Source organism: Myotis lucifugus, unplaced genomic scaffold, assembly GCF_000147115.1.
Source record: "Myotis lucifugus unplaced genomic scaffold, Myoluc2.0 scaffold_30, whole genome shotgun sequence".
NCBI lineage: Eukaryota > Metazoa > Chordata > Mammalia > Chiroptera > Vespertilionidae > Myotis > Myotis lucifugus.
In genome coordinates, this window is record NW_005871078.1 from 8,576,387 (window position 1) to 8,600,621 (window position 24,235).

Genomic DNA, 24,235 nt, shown 5'->3' on the forward strand with positions numbered 1-24,235 from the left:
CCTATGACACGCGTGTCAAAGGTGACACGCGAACTCACTTTTTTTGGTTGATTTTTCTTTGTTAAATGGCATTTAAATATATAAAATAAATATCAAAAATGTAAATCTTTGTTTTACTATGGTTGCAAATATCAAAAAATTTCTATATGTGACATGGCACCAGAGTTAAGTTAGGGTTTTTCAAAATGCTGACACGCCGAGCTCAAAAGGTTCGCAATCACTGACTAGGAGGACACTTGTGCAGAAGTCTAGACCCGTGGTCAGCAAACTTTGGCTCCTTGAGTGTGGCTCTTCCTAAGTACCCTAATAGCTCTTCCTAAGTACCCTAATTAAGTTAATAACAATGTACTTACCTATACAGTTTAAGTTTAAAAAATTTGGCTCTCAAAAGAAATTTCAATCGTTGTACTGTTGATATTTGGCTCTGTTGAATAATGAATTTGCTGACCACTGGTCTAGACAAAAGATGATAGTGGCTTGGAGAGTGGTTACAGAAATCACGGTGCTCAGAATGTGGATATGTTTAAAAGATACACTTTCCTATATGTTGGATACACAGAGAGAGATATAATTCTTGAAGTTTTAGCTTAGACATCATTATACTGAGATGGGTTCTGTGACCTTCTGGGGACTTCCTTAGGTCCTCATTTCATGTGCTCCTACAGCACCCTGTCCCATGTCTCCTAGCACTGTCATAGGTGTGGCAATTCCTATTTTTTTCCCCATATCCTTAATAGGCGATAAGCCTTGAAGGTAAGAATGATGTCTACCTTGCTTATAGTATATAATTAGTAGTATATAAGTATTCAATAAGCATTTGTTAATGAATGAATAGGATAAGAAAAATTTATCCCTCAGAACTCAGTACTCTTTTGGCAATAAAAATATTGGGAAATATTTTCTTGGTAAGATTGTACAAAATCTTCTTTGTTATTTTTCAACAGTGCTGCATTACCAATTCTATAAAATATTTCATAATCACATATTTTATTATGAACCACTATATTTACTTATAGTATATTCTTCAGCCAGTGATGATATAGAACTTGGATGACTATGTTAATGACATCAAATTTTTTTCATAGCCCAGAGAATGAAAAAAATTCTAAGAACCTAAAGTATATATGAGAATTGGTATGTCTAGTTTTGTCTGAAATGTGAGATTGGTCAGACCATATACTATCAGACACTAATAGGTTTAGTGTAAAAATAAAACAATTATAGCTTCAGAGATGTTGGTGGGGAACATTCCTGTGTTGACTATTGATAATGCAGTTCAAATCCCTATGGAACAGATCTATTTGGACAATCTTGTTAAGTTTTTGCTTGGTTTTATATAGTATATACATGCTCTGAGACAGAGTTCTTTTAAAAAAATATGTTTTATTGATTTTAGGGAGTGAGAGGGATAGAGAGATAGATGAGAGAGAAACATCAATTGGCTGCCTCCTGCACACCCCCTACTGGGGATGGAGCCCACAACCTAAGCATGTGCCCTGACCAGGAATTGAACCACTGATCTCTTGGTTCATGGGTCGATGCTCAACCACTAAACCACACTGGCCAGGCAAGACAAAGTTCTTGAAACAGAGCTTTAAAAGCCCAGAGCAAATGAGTAGCATGGATTTTCAAGACTCAAAACGTAGCAATGGTATCTATAAATGAATTTAGCTCTTCACCAGACTCTTTGTACTTGCCATGTATAAACCTAACAGAAAAGGACTAATATTTAATAATCAAAACTACTGTGGGTAGAAATCTTGAGGCAAAGAATATAATGTATCTAAAGTGAGCAGAACCTTATGAGACATTGGGTGTCATATATTCCATGTAAAAATGCATTACCTTTAATATTCTGTACTATTTACAAGGGAATTAAATGTATACTTAGCCAATGGTGTCTAGTTCTTAAGAAGTTTCTCAGGATGACTACATTTAAGGGTTGGTTTTCAGCTGTGCAGGTATCAATCCCAGGTTTGCCAAAATACTAAGCATAGATCTTTCCCTCAAGAGAAGACTTGGAGTAACTCAAGTTCACAAAACTGACTATAAAAACTCCCTAGGTTGTAAACAAGTCACAAGTCACAGTCAGAAAGTTGCTTAATGAGCATGGGATCTAATTCCTTCATTCCTGGAACAAATTTTATTGAACCTGTGCTATGTGCCAGGATTATTCTAGATACTGAAAATAGAATAGTGAACAAAATAGGAATGGTCTTTTCTGTGTCAGAGCTTATATATTAGTGGAGACAGACAGCATGGACTTTTGCCTTACTTCCCGATTTATCCCTATTAGTAGAGTACCACCTAACACATATTAGGTATTTGATAATATTTGTTGATTGATTGAAAATGTAACAAACTATTAACATAGTTTCAGATAACGATAAGTGTTAAGAAAAAATAAAACAGAGTAGTAATATGCTAAAGTAAAGGTGTAGGAGAGAGGGTAGCTAACTTAGATTGGGTGGTATGGTGGAGTAAATTATTGTTCAGCCACTACTCATCCATTCTTTCTCCCTATTTCCAAGAGAGGAATAGACTTTTCCACTCTATTGACATTACATTTGACCGTGCAACATGCTGGCCTCATGGTGGGTGGAATGTACCTCTCTGCCTTTTGACCTTGGGTTTGGCCATGCGACTTGCTTTGGCTGACAGATGTCAGAGACATGACACAATCAGAAACTGGCAAGTGTTTACATGCTTGGGTTTTCTCTCTTCTGCTTCTCCCACTAAAGTGAGAAGAACATACCCTAAGTAGCCTATCATAGATTCCTTCTGAGGTTTAGAAACTGTTCAAGTGGCTTAATTTCTTTCACTAAATTCAAGGACTTAAAATTCTTGAATGTCATGCTACTTTCACTATCTCATGACTACTGATGTGGGAGTTTTAAATATAAAAGAAATCTGAGTGAAAAAGTTGCATTTGGTGGGAGAGGTGAAAGGAAAATATTTTTACTATGAAAGTATACAATAAAAAAGGTAGATGAAAACTTTTTTTATTAACATGATTTTTCAGTAATTTAAGCACTAAAATAAACTAAGAGCAGAAGGAGAGCTTGTTTGTTTAGTCCAGTGGCTAAACTCCATCCCAGACAAGATATTTTCATTTTCAACACATGATATATAAGAAAAGGAAAATGTGAACCACAGGAATGGAATAAATATTGAGGACAAAAGCAAAGTGCTGAATACGTTATAGTCACACTAAATTTTAAGTGAATAAGTATACTTAACTATAAAGAAAAAACTAAACAACAAAGGTATATTATATGCCAAATATCTTCACAGATGAATAAAAATCAGACATTAAAATTCTTGTAAAATGGCAAAGAAACTAGGATAAATATGTTCCTGATATAAGGTAACAATCACATCATACATGTACAAATATGAAAATATGAAAAATCTTGGTGACAAGAAAGTCATTAATTATTTAATGATTCAATCCCAATGTACACTGAATGTTAGATACAGAATTTATCCTAAAATACTGTACTTCAAATCACATGGTTAGAAAGTCATCTACATTAGAAACTTCATTTGAAAAAGACTCAAATGGGTTGGAGAGATCTAATGTTGAAACTTACTGGTATAACAATGTTCTAGACCAGTGGTCGGCAAACTGCGGCTCGCAGGCCACATGCGGCTATTTGGCCCCTTGAGTGTGGCTCTTCCACAAAATACCACGTGCGGGAACGCACGTACAGTGCGATTGAAACTTCGTGGCCCATGCGCAGAAGTCTGTTTTTGGCCTGGGTGAGTCTATTTTGAAGAAGTGGCGTTAGAAGAAGTGGGGGGTGGACATATAGAGAGGATGAACGAAAAGAGATAGACTAAACAAGTATACAAGACGAATGTGGATGGGAGAGTTGGAAGGGGTCGACCTCAGCGAACGTACCTCAATCAGAATGAGGATGTTTTTAGCAAAGGCCAGCTTAGGAGTACCCTAATTAAGTTGATAACAATGTACCTACCTATATAGTTTAAGTTTAAAAAATTTGGCTCTCAAAAGAAATTTCAATCGTTGTACTGTTGATATTTGGCTCTGTTGACTAATGAGTTTGCCGACCACTGTTCTAGACTAACAACCAGGTTTTAAGCAGCGGTAATCTTCTGTAACAACCCAAAATCTCAAAGGATGACAGAAGTGAAAAGGACCAGTGAAAACAGTCATAAGGACTGAAGCCTCTTCTTTTACAGACTCAGAACATATATGACTTAATTTGATAAACAGTACTTTGCTATCTAGTTTTTCAATGTTTTCTTCAGTCTTACACCTGAAATCAGAGTTGCAAAAACAGCAGATGCTATGGATAACAGGTTGGATGGTAAGAAAAAGGAGAGGAGGGTAGAAGAAACAGACCCACTGATAAGAGTGTGAAATATAGAGAACAAAGAGGGTGCCAAGGACACAAAAGACAACTAAAATTTAATTTAGGCAAATTCAGTAGAAAAACAGGTATTGAAGCTCTTTTTACTTTGCTAACCTTTGTGGCCATCATTCTATAAAAACTAGTGCTATATCCAATGTACATAAGATATCCCTGAATTATTAGGGGCAAACTGATATTGACTCACAACAATTTAATAACTAAAACACAGCACTTTAAAAAATATATTAATATATACCTTCTAAAATTATCTATTTTTAGCATGCGTACATGGAAACAAAACCTTACCTACCCAAAATATTGCATATCATTTAAATAGTGTCACATAATTTAGGCATGACTGCACAAACCTCAGATTATTTGTAAAATAATGAAATAGTGGTGTCCAAGTGGCAAAATTTCTACAAGATGACACATGAACCTGGTGGTTGCTAAAACCCTGCGTTAGTAGGAATGAAACTCATCTAGTTTAACTTCAAAGGATTTTTTTAGAATTAGCCAAGAGACCAAAAAGCTGGAAAAATATTTCTACAGTAACCATAGCAACTAGGAAAAAATTCTAAAAGTATGTAGTGGCCATTTGTAACCTTCTCTAATTTTTGATACCCTTTCTAGGTTTGATGAATGTCTAGCCTTATGAGGTAAGACTTCCCTAGGTAAAACCCAGAACATGGAGTTACCTAGCCTGCTCTACTCCCAAGGATCCACTAATCAGTCAATGAATCAGAAGTAAGCAATTAGAGGAAGGAGGCTCGCTACAGCATCCGTTTTCTTCATAAGGATGTGAAGCATTCGACTGTTGGCATCACAGTGTTAAGCAGCGGGTTCTCATAAAGCTTGATGGGAATGTTGCAGCAAAGGGAGACGTAGCTTTAAGCAAGTTTTGAGGTGTAGTTTTTGGTATTGTTTCTGGAAGCTTAACCTTGATCCTAGTTCTCCAGGTCTCAACAATTTGGTCAACTACTCAATTTCTTTTTAATGAACTTTGCTGCACAACTAGCCAGAGACATCTTTGCTGCTTAAGGGAAGAACCTTGGTGGATATTAAATGGCTGCTAGAAGTTGTTGAAAGCAATATAACCTCAGGAAAATCAGAGAGATCTCTGATTAGTTATCAGATTCTGTAAAGGCTGATAGCTTTTCTAAAAAAAATAAAAGGTATAATCTAGCAGCCCATTATATGTAGTAACAAAGTAAAGATTATTAACTCTAGTCTCCTGAAATGAAGTGACCAAAGAAGGCAAGCAACGTAGACAACAATATGAAGAATTCAGACAACATTAGTTGGTTCTAATTGCACAGGGCAGCTTTAGAACAATGAAATGCTCACAATCCTAAATTCTCACTTTGAGGCAAGAACCACACAGTCAAGAGCTGCTCCCCAACATGTTCCCTGGGAGGGAAAAGCCAGCATCAGTGAACAACACTGTCCATCTTCTATAGGCCAGGAGTGCTCATGGGTAATGCTGTTTCAATGTAGATAATGGGATGCTGAGGTGGCAGAGTCAGGTAGCAGCACTTATATGCACGAGGCAGGAGGAAATGGTTACTGTTATTGCGAGCAGAACTAAGCTGTAATCAGAATTCTTTGACCTGCAGTGACCATTGGCTTTGGCTACTTGATCAGATGATCCGTATGGACCAAACATATAGGCAGGCAAATGCTCCAATGTAGTAAAGCTGTAAGGTTTAGGTTTGAAAACTGGAGGCCTGACTTGAGCCATTGCAATAAAAATTTGAAATGTCTTTTCCAATTTCTAGTCCTAAGTCCATTCAGAGACCCAGAGGTTTTTTTTATGAGTGAAGGAAAGAATGCAAGTCCTTGTGATGACATCATAGGTATCAACTGTAAACTATCAACTTGGCCTTCCTCAGCAAGGTAACTGTACTGGAGAAAGGAAAATTCCAGGTCTTTTGGGCAATGTTGTGTTACCAACACTAAAACTGGGGATCTAGAATACCACTGTGGACTAGTGATCAGAAAAGATGCCTGTGGGAATCAAATGATGAATGGAGTTTAACCGAATCTGCCTCATATGCAGCCCAGTAGGGCCCTAAACACACAGCTGGCACTGGAGAAGGAGAATAGATGGCTGGAGAATTAATCAGACAGTGATGTCAAACACAGCTGCGGTTGCAGAGGTACATTCTTTACTAGCGCTCTTAGCACCAGGTGTATGACTATTAATCTGGCAAAAGCTTTTTTCCCCTCTATCCCAAAGATGGAGAACACCTATAACAGCTGTTTTCATGACAGGCAGAACAAGAAACTGTTTTATCCCAGGGTTATATAAATTATTTGGCTCTGAACCACAGTGTATTTCACAAAGACCATTACTGTCTCACCATCACACAGGACAACTACATGAAGACATATGTCGCCAGGACCTGGAAAGCAGGAAGTAATAAGTACTCAAGATTTTTTTGTAAAGAAAAGGTACATAAAACATATTTATGAGTCCCGTGCGAGTGCAAGAAGGTGTGAGATACATCACATGAATATTTTAGAACTACTCCTTAGTGAAGTTCTGAGGGTCCAGTAATCTTGAGCATGGCTACAAAGTTAAAGGTAACTTTCTGCACTTGCACCTCCTGCAGCTAGGAAAGAAGCAATAGTGCTCTGTGGACCTCTTTGAAGGTAATATGTATCACCCTAGCAATCCTGTTTTGACCTACTTATGAAGTGCCCCTTAAGCCTCTAGCTGTGAGTGAAACCCAGAGTAAAAAAAAGTCCAGGCTACGGGTCATCTACCTGGTCTTTGTGACCAACAAATTCAACTGGTGTTAGAACTATTGATAACTTATCAGGATGCGCAAGCATGTCAAACTTGCAGCTGGCAGGATGCGAGTTTGACATGCTTGCGGTGTTGTCTGTGGTAGTTGTATAGAGGAACTGCAGCAGAGATCTCTAAGGTTTGGTAACAAAGTCATCAGACAGGAAATTTTGGTCCCTTTGAAAAGCAGCATTTATCCCACTAAGTGCTATTAGAGTTTGTATATTTGACTGTAAAACAAATGTGACCTGATCTGTCTAAAATGAACTTGGTTTTAGCTGATTCACCTGACTTTTAAATATATTTTTATTGATCTCAGAGCGGCAGGGAGAGGGAGAGAGAGAGATAGAAACAATCGATGATGAGAGAAAATCATTGATAGGCTGCCTCCTGCACACCCCACATTGGGGACTGAGCCCGCAACCTAGGCATGTGCCCCACCAGGAATCGAACTGTGACCTCCTGGTTCACAGGTCAACGCTCAACCACTGAGCCAAGCTGACTAGGCTCACCGGACTTTTAAATCAGGCATGCTCAGTAGCAAGCTACAGTAAGTGACTGCGACATATGTGAAATGAGACACAAGAAGGTTCTGACAGCAGATGTTGCATGATCAGATCACTTACTAGTACACACGCTGTAGTTGGCTGCCACAAGAGACTTCAGGCCAGTCACCTTGTAAGCATGTTTTGTTTTATAAAAGGTAGTTAAAGTGTTTTATTACTATTTTTGTTGATGTTACTGTTACTATGTTTAAGAATGGAAGAAGGGTGTACTTAAGCCTCTAAGTATTAGCAAAAGGTGTATACTAATGTTGAATGGCCATGTATGGCAGTATACATTTCTCATATTTTCTTCTTTTGGCACTTTTTGAAAACTCTTAACCCATCAGGGGGATTACTCATTGCAAGCTAGCATGTGAGGGTTTTCTTAGCTTCTTTTGTGCTTAGTAGGTAGGCATGTGATCAAAGTTCTCCATTCAGTGTTTCCCCAAATTTGAAGAGTGAAACTCACGTGGTACTGTCTTTGCTGGTGAGGGTGGTGGCAGTGACTGGCCTTTGGGAGAAGCAGAAGTTGTGAGATGGAGTGACAGACAGGTGACAGGAGTGGGGAAGTAGAAACAACCACAGTTTTCTTCAGTGGTTGGTGGGGAAGCAGCAGCAATGAGGTTTCCTCATCAGGTTTATCCTATGTCATGATTTGGGTTTTGCTTCTGGAAGCTGAGCTTCAAAGCCTGTTTCTCCCATATAAATAACTCTTAATAAATAACTCCCCTTTCTGCTTAACCAGTCAAAGTCAGCTTGTTACTTAAAATTAGAATTTCAATCTGAATTTAAAAACAAAATATACAGTTTTCAAAGACCAACAATCTGTCAAATATTTATAGGATCTTAATATGAGGTTAAGCAGAAATTCTCTGATAAAGGGATGCAATGATAAAAATTAGTTCTAGGGGGAAAACCGATGTGAATATTGAAACCTTATGTATAAAACCGAGGATCATGGAATCTCAATCAATGATGAGAGCAATGAATGAAAAATTGCTAGGAAATTAATATAGGAGGTTAACTATCTTTAAAAAGAGAAAGAACAAGAAGAGATGTACACTGCTACATCAATTCCAGAGAAGGAAAAGAAGTGCTGGCAAAATTGGTCTTGAATACCCATTTTTTAAAACAATATTCCTTGTTTAAAAAAATAAATATAGTCTAACAATTTAGTCAAAGTCTGACAATTTAGTAAAAGACTAAGTCAGACATGTGACTCACCCATAAGCTAGTGGATTTCATTTAAAAACAGTATGGTGATAATAAATGATGTATCTTCTTCCTCTGTTACAGGCGAGAGTTCACATATATTAAATAATTGGACTTCCTTTAAAGAGTTAGCAAGACAGGGGCACAAAGAGGTCATGGTGGTGCATATGAATCAGCACTGAATAGAATGTCAATAAGGTTTTCTCTGTTTTCACATGAGAAGAAAAATACCACATCTCTTAGAAAATGATTTTTTTCATGCTGTTTCCAAGACACTATTAGTTACAAACCAAATTGTTATTTTTTCAAAGGAAAGATCTGATTGCTGAGGAGATATATATATATGATAAAAAACAACTATACAATAAATCAGAGATCAAATTTAAAAACTATAAAGCGTCTTTTAGTAATAATACCATCTCCTTTCTATTGAAAGATATTTTGATAATAGAACAAAATAAAATAGTCATTTCAAGAGTTTCATTTAAAAAGCACAAATGACAAACAACTAATTTCTTAACTCTTTATATACTTGAAAAGCAAGTAAAAAAATGGGAAGCAACAGATATTCATAAGTATTCAGGATAGTTTAAAAGAATATTAACCAATTATGCAGTAAGCCTACCATCCTACAGACATAATTTCTATAGTCCAATTATTTAAAGTACGTAAGAGAAAGTTATATTTATAAATGTTTTATAAGAAATTTTGATAGATATTAGTGCAAAGCCTGAATTGTTATTGTTTAATTATTGCATATTTCTTACAAATGACAATTATTTCTTCTTTCTACCTAACAGACAGTATTAAGAACAGAGACCCACTAAAGTTAAGTGTCAGACTGGGGTCATACTGTTTAACTCTATGCCAAAATAGAATAAAATTAATTTTAAAATACTTCTGCAAGCCAACATAACTTCAAACTTAACAAAAAGAAAAGTTTTCAACAAAAAATTTTGGGATTATGATTCAATCTTCTTAATTTGCTATGTAAAAAACTTGTTTGTAATGACTTGTGTATTTAGATATATTTTAAAGGACGAAATAATTCTGACATGTTATTTTTTTAAATTCAAGTAACTGTAGAACTGATCAGAAACTAGAGTTCATTTTGGCCAAATATTGCCTTTTAATAAATAGTTTGAGATGTAAACACTCAAGAATATTGTGGCAAAATTGGATTAAATGAGTCCTTTTACAATTAAGAAATTCTGATAATGCTTTGACCATAAGACATTTTAAGTAAAGGTGGTAATTACATATCATTCCTCTCTAAAGATCTAAATTAAAAGGATCCTCTAAAATGAAGATTATTTTCCTGGAGGTGATTTTGAAAACACAGGCCATCATTCAGGTTCTTAAGAGGAAAAATAATAATCTTTTATTACATTTGGACGAGATTTTATTTTTTAGGAATCACTGCTTGGCTGTGAGTAGTTGTTGCTTGCTGAATGTTATTCACACTTCCTCTCTCATAGGAAGCTCATGTATAACAGTCTAAACTTGTGGGATGGGTTGAAACACTTCATTCTAATCCAAGGGCCATAGGTCATTATGAACCACAAATTCTTCCTCCCTAGGGAAGTGTCAAGGGATGTGGTCTTAACCCATATCATATGTTTTTTCCCTACAATCTCCTTCAGTCTAAAATAAAGTTTATGGCACTAATGACTAGATTGAATATATTATAATGCCTTATCTGGCAATTAGCATCAAGAAATCTTTTACAGAATAGATCTAAGGAATTTCAATTGTCTACTTGTAATGAGGCATACTAAAAAAAAAATATTTTAAAGGGCTGTGGGCCCAATGGTCTCTCTCAACTACTCATTCTGCTATCACAGCATGAAACCAGCTAAAGAACAATGCATAAATGAATGGATGCGGCTATTTCAATCAAACTTTACTTATAAAAAATAAGCAGCAAGCCATATTTGACCCATGTGTTATGGTTTGCAACTCCTTCCTTATCTAGATGCTATAATATTCAAGGGAGTATGAAACCAAAAGAACTACACTTGCAGGTACCTATGTGATTCTCAGACAAATCAAATATATTTTAAAATCTTTATAGATTTTTGTGTTTAACTTTTCTTCCGTATTGTACAAATTATATTGGTGAATTCTAAATTCATTAAGGAATTATGCATTTTCCATTAAGTGATATGGAAAACTTATGAAAGTTGAAGCTGCAAAATATTAGCTTTTTAATTTCATACTAAATTTGTGTATTCAATGTAATTTTTTCCCCTGGATAAAAGATAAGGTTTTACAGAGGGATTTTTAAAAACCTATCATTTAGAATACTTATAAGAAAGGAACTTTTATCACTGAAATTGATCCATTATTAATTTGAATTATTTTTTTGGTTGATCATTTAAGAAGTTCTTGATATATGCTTTGATTAGATACTAATTTTTGGTTATTATTTGATTTAGACTAACAGTACAAGTACTATGTATTCAACTTACTAAAAAAACTTAGGATGCAATTTCAGTGTAAATTATAATTCAATTAATTAATTCATATACAGGTAGCTACTTTGACCTCTCCAAGATATGTAGACCCAATGAATAGTGTGTATTTGTAAAGATCGGTGACACGATTTCTTTGATAGAAAAAACTGGTAAGTGGCATTTAAAAGTAAAACATTTTTTCAATACAATTCTAATTTTAATTCTAATACAATCTTAATTCTAATTCTAAGTGTAATTTGAATATTCACAAGGAGGGTAACTGATTAAAAACTTGTTAATTGTGCTCTTGCCGGTGTTTCTCAGTGGTTAGTGTGTCAGCCCACAGACCGAGGGGTCTCTGGTTCGAATACCGGTCAAGGGCACGTACCTGGGTTACAGGTTCAATCCCTGGCCCTGGTTGGGGAGCATGCAGGGAAAGGCAACCAATTGATGTATTTCTGTCACACTGCTGTTTCTCTTTCTTTCTCCCTCCTTTCCTCCCTTCCTTCTACTCTCTCTAAAAAAAAAAATCAAAACAAAGAAACTTTTTGATTGCTAATAAACAGAAAAAGGTATGTTATCCTTTATGATTATCTGTGATCCCACTGCATATGGAAGGGTAAAATGTAATTTATTTGGAAAGTTAGGCATTTTTGTTCTTCATTCTTTATTTTTTATCTATTAAAAGTGAAAGACTGAAGGGGAAAAAAGAGTCTTCATTTCAGTCTTTTAGAGAACTTGTTAAGGGTAAGATGATGTCAAAGGCAAGAATGTTAAGGACAAAAGACATATAAAGACAGGAACTAACACAACATTAGATTTCTTCCTTCAAAGATCACTGAAAACTTCAAGAGGGGATTACTGCACAGACTGGAATGTAAGGCCAGTTGGAATCATGGTCTATAGCAGTGATGGCGAACCTATGACATGCGTGTCAGAGGTTTGACACGCGAACTCATTTTTTTGGTTCATTTTACTTTGTTAAATGGCATTTAAATATATAAAATAAATATCAAAAATATAAGTCTTTGTTTTACTATGGTTGCAAATATCAAAAAATTTCTATATGTGACACGGCACCAGAGTTAAGTTAGGGTTTTTCAAAAGCTGACACGCCCAGCTCAAAAGGTTCGCCATCACTGGTCTATAGGGCTGTTGAGGTGTCTAATGTTGAAAATCTCAAGTTGACTCTCTAGTTAAAAAAACTGGAGAGCATGATCTCACTCATTCATGGATAATAAAGACCATTATAAACTTATGAACAATAATAGATACAGAGGCAGAGCTGCCTCAAACAGATTGTCAAACTGCAGCGGGAAGGCCGGGGAGGGTTGGGGGGCAGGAGGGAGGGGGGTAAGAGATCAACCGAAGGACTTGTATGCATGCATATAAGCATAACCAATGGACATAAGACACTGGAGGGTAGGGGAGGCCAGGGGATTGTCAAGGGCGGGGAAAAAAGGAGTCATATGTAATACTCTTGGTAATACTTTAAGCAATAAAGAAAACAAAAAACAAAAAACAAACAAACAAAAAAAACTGGAGAGAAGAGAAGAAAATTTTTGTTCTGGAAAAGTGTTCTCTGATGCAAAGAGAAATCCATCTAAGAACTAGAGATGAGCTGCCCTAGTTTAGTAGTTTAGAAAGAGGTAAGGGGATTATGAATTTGATAAAAAACATGTTTCTTCTAAATATTACTTTATATGCTTTGAGATATCTTATTTTTTTGTGAAAAATTTCCAAACCCCCAAATTATTTTGAAACACAGAAATCAATGTTTTGGAGAAAAGAGTATATAGGTCTTAAATATATATTTGTAAAGACTAGTAATTATTTGGTGCTTTCATCAGATATTTTATCCTGTTTCATTTTTTAGTTGTTATTGTTAATCCTCACCCAAGGATATTTATTTCCTCCATTGATTTTTTTAGAGAGAGTGGAAGGGAAGGGGAGAGACATGGAGAAAGAGACACACGATTGGTTGCCTTCCACACACGCCCTAACCAGGACCCTTCCACCGGAATTTGCTCTGTTATATATCTTTTGTCTAAAAGCAAAGCCCCAATAAGGACTGGCCATAAATTATTAAAAGAAAAAAGATAAAAAGGGTAAATCTTGATTCCAAATAAACTGTTGAGAATATATATGGAAAGAAGAGTTTTCTGAGAATATATCACTTCCTGAGATGTTTTATACAAACCTCATGGTAACCATACTTAAAAAAACAAAAACAAGCCATCTAGAACAGAGACACAAAACATTAAAAAAAGAAAAAAACTGAGGAAAAACATCATAGAAAACCACCAAACTAAAATGACAGACAAAAATAAAGGAAAATGAAACAATGGAGATACAGAATAATCAGAAAACAAAAGATAAAATGGCAGTAGTAAATCTTCCTGTACCAATAATTACCCTACATGTAAATGGTTAGAACTCACAAGACAATGGCATAAAGTGCTTGGATAGTTTATAAAACAATACCCAACTATATGCTGCCTTCAAGAGACACATTTCAGCTTTAAAGACAAACAGGCTTAAAGTGAATGGGTTAAAGATGATCCTCTAAGCATATGTTAGTCAAAAGAAAGTGGGTACAAACATTCTTATCAAAGACAAAATAGACTTCAAGCCAAAAAAGGTAACAAAAGACCAATATGGATATTATATAATGATAAAAGTGACAATCCATCAGGAAAACATATTTATTAATACAATGCACCCAACATAGAAGCATCAAAATATATAAAGTAGCTATTAAAAACCTCAAGGGAGGAATTGACAGCAACACAATAATAAGAGGGGAGTTTAATAGAATTTACATCATCCAGACAAAGTATAAAAGGAAACCTCAACCTTAAATGACAAATTAAACCAAATGAACTTAATAGATATATACAGAACATTCTATTCAAAAAGCATCAGAATAAACAATTTTCTCAAATGCACACAGAACATTCTCACATTAGCCATATGCTAAAATAAAACAAATTTCAATAAATTTAAGAAGACTGAAATCATATCAAGTATCTTTTCCAATACAATGGTCTGAAAATACAAATCAACTACAAAAAGAGAACTGGAAAAATCACAAGTAGATGGAGATTAACAATATGCTACTGAAAAACAATTGGCTCAAGGAAGAAATCAAAGGAAATAAATAAAATAGAGACTAAAATATGATAGAACAAATCAATAAAAGTAAGAGCTTGTGTTTTGAAAAGATAAACAAATTGACAACCTTTAGCTAGACTCACTAAGAAAAAAAGAGAGAAAGCTCAAATAAATAAAAATCAGAAACAAGAGTAGTTACAACAGATACTACAGAAATATAAAGAATCACGGCTGACTTCAATAAACAGCTATAAGCCTTCATATGAGAAAACTTAGAGAACATAGATAAATTCTTAGAATCACACAATCTTCCTACACTGAATCATGAAGAAATAGAAAATATGAATAGAACAATCACTAGAGTAAGCAGATTAAAACAGTAATAAAAAACCTCCCAGAAAACAAAAGTCCAGAACCAGACTGCTTCATTGGTGAATTCTACTAAGCAATCAAAGAAAATTTAATACCAATCCTTCTCAACTATTCCAAAAAATTGAAGAGAAGGGAATGCTTCCTTATTCATTATATGTGGTCAACATTACTGTGATAACAAAGCCAGAAAAAGACAAAACACAAGAAAAATTACAAGACAATATTTCAGATGAACATATGAGATGGGCAAAAGTAGGCTTACAGTTATAACACAAATAAATAATACAATTACAGACCCACACGAATACAGACAACTGATTTACAGCAAAGGATCCAATAACATACAATGAAGAAAGGAAAGTTATTTTCAAAGAATGGTGTTGGGAAAACTGAATAGCCACATGCTAAAAAATGAAATTAAACCACTATCTTACATCCTAAATAATAAAAATATATTAAAAACTTTTCTTCTATGTATTTCATAGAAGAAAACATGGGTGATAAGCTCCTTGACATCAGTCTTAGTGTGTTATTTGTAGATTTGACTCCAACAAGGGAAACATAAGCAAAAATAAACAAATGGGACTACATCAAAATAAGAAGCAAAAGAAAGCATCAGCAAAATGATAGGCAACCTAGTGAATGGGAAAATTTATTTGAAAATTGTACATCTGAAAAGGGGTTAATATACAAACTATACAAAGAATTCATACAACTCAACAACAAAACAAACAATCCAATTGAAAAATGGGTACAAAATCTGAATGTACTGATGGCTAACAGACACATGAAAAGATGTTCAACATCACTAATACTAGGGAAATGCAAACCAAAATCACAATTATATATCCTCTCACACCTGTAAGAATTGCTCTCACTAAAGACAGGAAATAAAAAGTGTTGGAGAAGACGTGAGAAAAAGGAAACCCTCATACACTGTTGGTAGGAATGTAAATTAGTACAGCCACTATGGAAAACACTATGAAGATTCCTCAAAAGAGTAAGAAAAGAACTACCATATGATCCAAGTATTCTGTTTCTGGGGGAAAAAATCCACTAATTCAAAAAGATGTATGCACCCCTATGTTCCCTGCAGCACTATTTATAATAACCAAGATACAGAAACAATCTAAGTGTCCACTGATGAGTTAATAGATAAAGAAGTAATATTCATAGCTGACTGTTGAGAATAACACAGGTTTGAACTGCTTGTGTCCACTTGTACACTGATCTTTTTCAGTCAATACTATAAATGAATTTTCTCCTATGATTTTCCTAATAACATCTTATTTTCTCTTGCTTACTTAATTGTAAGAATATAGTATATAATTACATATAACATACACAATGTGTTTGATCGACTATTTAGGTAATCAGTAAGCCTTCCAGTCAACAATAGAATTTTAGTAGTTAGGTTTTAGGGAGTCAGAAGTTATACACAAATATTTGTGCAGAATGTTAAGTGACCCTGACCCCACCACTGTTCAAAGGTCAACTGTATAAACAATGGAATACTACTGAGCCATAATAAAGTCTTGCGATTTGCATCAACACAGATGGACCTTGAAGGTACTATGCTAAGTAAAATAAATCAGATAAATTCAAATACCATATGATTTCACTTAAGTGAAATGAGAAAAGCAAAACAAAATAAAACAAAGACAAATGGAGAGGCAGACAACAGATTGGTGGTTCCTAGCGGGAAAGAAGGGTGGAGGAGGGTGAAATGGATAAAGGGGGTCATATGGATGGAAATTAGACTTTTGGTAGTAAACTCGTAGTATATAGACATATTGAATTATAATATCTTACACCTAAAATTTAAATAATGTTATAAACCAATGTTACTTTAAAAATAATCTAAAACTACCATCTTTACTCATGTGTAAAGTTAAAATGGTGGCAAGAAATTATTGTGTTGCTTTTTTGTTGACAGATGGGATTTATGTCTATAGATATAACTATTAGAATATATATTGTATCAGAAAATAATCATAGATAGATATTCCAAATTACACGGCAAAGGACATTTTAAATATGTATAGAAGCTCCTGCTTCTGTTTATGGAAGCACAAATCAGAACCCTTCAGGAGAAACTTACCCTTTTCTGTTCTTTTATGTACTCGATCAATTCATCTCGTGTTCTTTTTACTGCCTCTTCCACAGCCTTTGCACTGCGCTTTTGCTCTTCTATTATTGCAGCCTTAACAGTTTCCTGTTTGTGGGAGGAGGAAAACAAGTCATGTAAGTATGCACTATGACAAAATTTGTGTCCATTTTATACCAACTAAAAATCCTCTTCAATGGTTTGAGCTCATTCTGTGCAAAACGTGTCTTTAAATAGGACCAGGAACTGACAAAATATTTTGAGATCTGTTAGAGATTCCACAGAATGCACTTTTCTAAACTGAGTGAAAGGGAAAGCAATGGAATGAGCCATTTATTGCAGGGAGCGCCTGACAGACTCCAATGGCTTCCTTACCAACCTTTCATTTGATGTTTACATGATTGATTGCCTTCCTGTACTTTGCACTATCCACATAAGACTTCCAACTTGTGTTTATTCTTCCAAGAACACCCTAATGCTCTAGCTGTTTTATTCACGTTTAATTTTCCCATCATACAATAATCAAGTGTGGTCTGGGCGGTAAGATTTACAGCTCGTTTGGTTCTCCTGCCAGGTTAAGATGTTGAGAGCTGGACACCATGAATAAGAGGTAAAAATTCCACCCTCTGTGCTAATATTTGAAATGAGAAATCTAGGGAGAAAATTGTACACCCCATTTTACTGAAATAATAATCAGGTACCCACCAGATTTCAGAATTTCAGACAAGGAGAAAAAGGCCTAAACTTTTGAAAAAGAAATATAATACATCTCAAACAGTGGTACTATTTCCTGCTAAAATATTGTTTCATGACTGGATAAATGTCACAAAACAAACTTCCTTAACTTCCATTTATCTATATAGGTAGCATCCTTTTTTTTTTTTTTTTTTGGACAGGCAATCAATGACAAAATGTCTTGAAATTTCTCAGTAACATTTCCTTCATTTTGTAGCTTTTCCAATTAATTTTAGACATGTATATATAACTCAGAAAATATAAAATATTAACAATTTCCTATTCTGAACATATTTACTGTAGAAAATTTGCAAGTACAGAAAAATATGAACACAAAACAACACACATATACACCACATAGTTGGAGAGCAAACTGTAAATACTATTTTCTACAATTAAAACTGGCATTTTTCAGTTAAAATAGATTTTGAATATTTTTAAGCCAGTATGTATTCTTTTATAATATGATGTATATTCCATTACAGGGATATATAACTTATTTCACCAATTGTTACTCACGGATATTTTGGTTGTTTTTTTAATAGAATAAATCAGTGATGAGCATTCATATATGTATCTTTGTGATGCATGTTATATATTTTCTTAAGATCACTTCAAGAAGTAGAATCATTTTGGCTATAGAATATAATAGCTGTCATAGCTTTTGACATTTTGTTTAATTTTTTCCACTGAAAATGGCTTTTTTATATCCTTGGTTACATTTAGGTTTACCAGATTTTGAGGAAGAATGACATCTAATTTCATTCTACATTTTAAAAAGATTATCATGTGATACTCAACATTTTCATAGCAATATTGGCAATATATACATTATCTCTTATCATTTCCTTAATCATGTCTTCTTCCCACTTTTAATATTGCTATCACCTTCATTTTGCTGATTTATTTCCTAAATTCAGTAAAAAAAAATCTGAAAATCCCTCTAATGGTGACTTTAAAAATTAGTATTTTATTTTCAACATCCTTTAGTTCCACTGATAAAATGATAAAACACTCAGCTGCTTCCATAATTTTTAAAAGGTTGAAAAACTACAGTAATTTTTAAAAGAAATAAATGAGGACAAGTAAGATTACTTAAAAGCATCTACAATTAAAATTCCTGTTGGTTTCATAGTTGATAATTTGGAACTTAAAAATTTTCAGATTTTTATAAGGCAAATAATATTGCATATATTAATAAGGCCCTTGAAAAACATCACATTAATACTTCTGAAATGAATATTCACACTATGTGGGTAAATTAAAAATATAAATAGCTTCACACCAATTCAGGTTTTTGCCAATAACTGAGTTACAAAAATCCTTAGTTTTCAGAACGTTTAGAATTTTAGAACTGCAGGTAAGGATTGTAGACTTGGATTATCTATATATATAAAACCCTAATATGCAAATAGACTGAATGGCAGAACAACCGAACAACTGGTCACTATGACATGTGCTGACCACCAGGGGTTGCACACAGAACATGGCGGTCATTGGCCGCGGTGAGATGGTGGAGCAGGTGAGCAGGGGTGCCAGACCAAGGCGGGGTGCCGGTTGCTGTCATCGGGGCGAGCCTCTAGTGGTTACTGAAAATTTTTTGCTCCCATGCACCACAGTCCTGCCCGGTGCTTGAACCTGCTGCTGGCGCCAGCCCTGCTCACACCCGCTGCTGGTGCCCAGCGCCAGCCCCGATCGCTTGACACCATCAGCAGGTGTGAGCAGCGGCTGCTGGCCCTGATCGCCCCTCAGGGCTTCTCCACCTCCCCCTACTCCTGATGGGCAATCAGGGCCAGCAGCCGCTGCTCACACCTGCTGATGGCGCTAGCTCTGCTTGCACCCGCTGCTGGTGCCGACCACAATCCCTCCGCACCATCAGCGGGTGCGAGTGGGGCTGGTGTCATCAGCATGTGGGAGCGGCGGCAGCGGGAGTGGGGCTGCCAGCAGACAGGGGACCGGGGGCTGCAGCGGGTGGTGCTGGGTGGGGGTGAGGAGGATGGGCCGAGACCTACCCCTGTGCCCACGGCAGCCTCGTGGCCCACAGTTCCTTTCAAGGTGCACGAATTTGTGCACTGGGCCCCTATTTTGAAAATAAAAGATCTGTCCTCTATTAAATGTCAATCAGAATTTCTATCTAGCAAGGGTTATCTCAATAAAATTGACCAGAATTCTTTGACTGAAAGCAAATGCTCGATTTATTTTTTATTTATTTATTTTTAAATATATATTTTTATTGATTTCAGAGATGAAGGGAGAGGGAGAGAGATATAGAAACATCAATGATGAGAGAGAATGATCAACTGGTTCTCTCCTGCACATCCCCTACTGGGGATCGAGCCCACAACCCAGGCATATGCCCTTGACCAGAATTGAACCCAGGACACTTCAGTCCACAGGCCGATGCTGTATCCACTGAGCCAAACCAGCTAGGGCAGCAAATGCTCAATTTAAATAAAAAGAATACATCCAGAAAAAATATGAAGTATCTAATATATTCTTCAAACTGAAATTTTTGGGGTGTGTTAGAGTTTCTGCTACATGCTCATCTGTCACATTTTTTAGATCTTCCTCTCCTAATTTCTGAGCTGACAAATAACCATTTACAAAGAAAGTTTTTCTTGATTCTCTTCTCTCAAATGGGTGTTAGGTGAGAGTCAAGTTTTTGCAATCCGTCCTTAAAGAGTACTTGTCAATAAACAAATTCCTTTAAATACTAGAGGCCTGGTGTACGACATTCGTGCACTGGGGGGTGGGAGGTCCCTCCGCCCAGCCTGTACCCTCTCAAAGTCTGGGACCCCTCGCTCCTTACCACCCACCTGCAGTGGAGGTGGGGGAGGCTCTCACCACCGCCACTGCGCTCTCCAGCCGTGAGCCCGGCCTCTGGCTGAGCAGGGCTCCCCCTTTGGGTGTGCACTGATCACCAGGGGGCAGTTCCTGCGTTGAGCATCTGCCCCCTGGTGGTCAGTGTGCATCATAGCGACCAGTCATTCCACTGTTCAGTCGATTTGCATATTAGGGTTTTATTATGTAGGATGATACAAAAGGAAAGTTTAAGTCTTCCATTTTCTTTTTTTAAAATATGTTTTTTTTAGTGATTTTTAGAGAGAGGAAGGGAAAGGGAGAGAGAGAAGAGAGAGAAGCATCAATATGAGATCTGCTGTCTCCTGCATGTCCCTTACTAGGCATCTAAACCACAATGTAGGCATGTGGAATTGAACCAGCAACCTTTCGGTGCACGGGACAACACCCAACCAACTGGGCCACACTGGCCAAGGCTGGAAAAGCCTTCCATTTTCTAAACCAAACCAAATTCTGGATTGGAGATAAAACTTTTGTGCACATTTATACAACTGCCTGTGAATATCTGCCTGCATGCTTTACTGAATTCCATGAATAAACTATATTGTCCCAATGAGTCATAATTAGTCCAAAATAAAATATACCTCACAAGGAATGAAGATTTGACACAATGAGCATATTCAAATAAGCAATTTTGAAAAACTATATTCCAGCTTATTTTAGTAATGGCCACACCATTGGTATATTGGAACATGGTATATTCTCTAAGGAAAGGTTTCTCAACCTCAGCACTATTGATAATTCTTTATTGGGGCTGGAGGTGGGATGCCTTGTGCTAAACAGCATATTTGGCATTTACTCATGAGATCACCACTAGTTGAGAATCACTGCTCTAAAGTAGTTTGGGGGAAAACGTCCATTTGCATATATCTTATGGTTTATTTGTTAAAATGTTTAGTTACATTTCTAAACATATACTAAAATTTTTATCTAAAAATATATGTAAGAAGTCATATAGTGGGAGGTAATCAACCAAAGACCTTATCTATAATAAAAGCACGGGTCAGCCGGACATCTTTCTGGACGTCCTTCTGGACGAAGCCGGGGCTGCAAGGGCCAAGGCAAGCCACTGTGGCTGTGAGGGCCGAGCCCCTTGCACGAATTTCATGCATCGGGCCTCTAGTATGTATATATGCATAATCCATGGACACAGATAATAGAGTGGTAAAGGCCTGGGGTAGGGGGTGGGGCGGGCCAGAGGGAGGTCAATGGGGGGAAAAGGGGGACATATGTAATACTTTCAACTATAAAGAGTTATTGTAAAAAGAAAATACTAAAAATTATTATATAGCTAGTTTTAAGTATGGAAAAGAGTTTTACATACTAATTTTTTAAAAAGTGAATGACTGGAGTCAGTTTCTATACTGTTACAATTAAACAAGTCATGATAAATGTCATTTAGGACTAAATGCTTATGTGATATCTGTACAAGATTTCTTAATTTCTCTTTATTGCTTAAAGTATAGTTAGGCTTTAGTAACCATTAAATCTACCATTCATTTCAGTAACCACATGATTCTGAACAAATAAATTATTGGTGGTTATTTGTTTTTATCTGTATAATTTAGTTAAGGATTGTAAACACAAATTATTTATGGACCAAATCTCAGCAATCAACTCAATTCTGGTCTGTAGACTATAATCCATTGTAGTCCGTAATCCATTTTCTGGGACAACTGTGTACTTTAGTAATTTTTTGTTTCTATACACAGTATTCATATTATCTAATTGTGTATTATATAAAAAAGTTTCACACAGTTGTGAAAATGCACCTTAGAAAATGAGTATTGGAATTACAAGTAGTCCAACTGCGTTATACACTTCCTGTGCATCAAGTTAAAAAGAGAAGTGAGACTTCCATTCCTACACAAATTTATGAGCTCAAATTACAGTTCCATCAGTGCTTTTCAGATACTGATGCAAATATAAAATGTCCATATTTCAAATCCATTTACTGTGCAGCTGAAACACTTTCCTCTACCTTTAATTGGAATTAATTGGCACTGTAATTACATGCTAAAAGGAACATATTAATAGAACCTAATTCTAAAAATGCTTGTCAAATGATGAATATGCTCAATTAAAGTCATATGCTCATTGCTCATAGGTATATGGCAATCCCTATCTTAAAAGACATATTAAAAGATGAAATATGTAGAATCTCATTCATATCAGCATTAATAAATGAGTATTTGCAACCATTTGTTTTAGTTAACTGACTTTCTATTTTTTTAAAATCTTTATTGTTGAGAGTATTACAGATGTCCTCCTTTTTTCTGCCCCATTATCCCCCTCTTCCTGGTTCCCACCCCACCCCAGGCCTTCACCACCCTATTGTCTGGGTCCATAGGTAATTCATATCTATATATATAAAAGCCTAAGCAACTTTCCAACCAGTAGCTATGATGAACAATGACCACCAGGGGGCAGATGCTCAAGACAGGCATAGAAACATGGAATAGATTGATGAATCTTAGAGGGAAGTGGGGAGGGCGGGAAGAGATTAACCAAAGATCTTATATGCATACTAGAGGCCCAGTGCACGGATTCATGCATTGGTGGGGTCCATTGGCCTGGCCTATGGGGATTGGGCTGAAGCCGGTCCTATACATGGACTTATGCACCAGTGGGGTCCCTCGGCCTGGCCTGTAGGGATTGGGCTGAAACCGGCTCTCCAACATCCCAAGGGGTCCCAGGCCAGCCTGAGCAACTCCACTGGTGCATGAATCTGTGCACCAGGCCTCTAGTATACATATAAGATCTTTGGTTAATCTCTTCCCATGCCCGCCTCCCTTTCCCTCTGAGATTTGTCAGTCTATTCCATGTTTCCATGCTGCTGATTCTATTTTATTCACCAGTTTATTTTGTTCATTAGATTTCTTGTTCATTTGTTTTAATAGATATATATTTATTACCATTTTATTATTCATATTTTTTCTTTTTCTTCTTCTTCCTCTTCTTAAAGAATATCTTTCAACATCGCATGTAATACTGGTTTGGTGGTGATGAACTCCTTTAGCTTTTTGTTGTCTCTGAAGCTATTTATCTGACCTTCAATTCTAAATGATAGCTTCGCTGGTTAGACTAATATTGGTTGTTTGCGCCAAATACAAGGTTACTGGTTGGAAGTCCTTGCTATTCATCACTTTGAGTATTTCTTGCCACTCCCTTCTGGCCTGCAAAGTTTCTATTGAGAAATCAGCTGACAGTCGTATGGGTGTTCCCTTGTAGGTAACTGCTTTTGCTGCTTTTAAGATTCTCTCTCTGTCTTTAATCCTTGGCATTTTAATTACGATGTGTCTTGGTGTGGGACTCTTTGGGTTCCTCTTGTTTGAGACTCTGAACTTCCTGGACCTATAAGTCTATTTCTTTCACTCAAGGATCTTAATGAGAGCTGGGGTTGATTTGGCTACTATTACTAGAATGGAATCAGATAGTATAGCCTGTTTCTCCTTCCTGTGGTCTCCCGTTCTCCAGCAGACTAGCTCAGGATTTTTCACATAGTTGCTGGACAGAGTTGCAAAAGAGCAAAAGAATGTAAGGTCTCTTAAGATTTGGGTTCAGAAATGATACAGTGTTACTAAAGCCACATTATATTGGCCTGAGCAAATGTGTGCTATCAATTGATTTCCAAATTCTAATTGTCTAAATATGTACTCAATATT

General features: G+C 36.0%; 1 protein-coding gene across 2 annotated transcripts in view; it reads right to left on the reverse strand.

Annotated features, from left to right (window-relative positions):
* CCDC91 (coiled-coil domain containing 91) overlaps nt 1–24,235 on the reverse strand; it is a 317,390-nt gene that overhangs the window by 31,360 nt on the left and 261,795 nt on the right. For both annotated transcript variants that reach the window (XM_023752314.1, XM_006086761.3), the window contains exon 12: nt 16,971–17,084. In XM_023752314.1, coding sequence (XP_023608082.1) covers nt 16,971–17,084 — 114 coding nt within the window. The remainder of the gene's footprint in view (nt 1–16,970; nt 17,085–24,235) is intronic.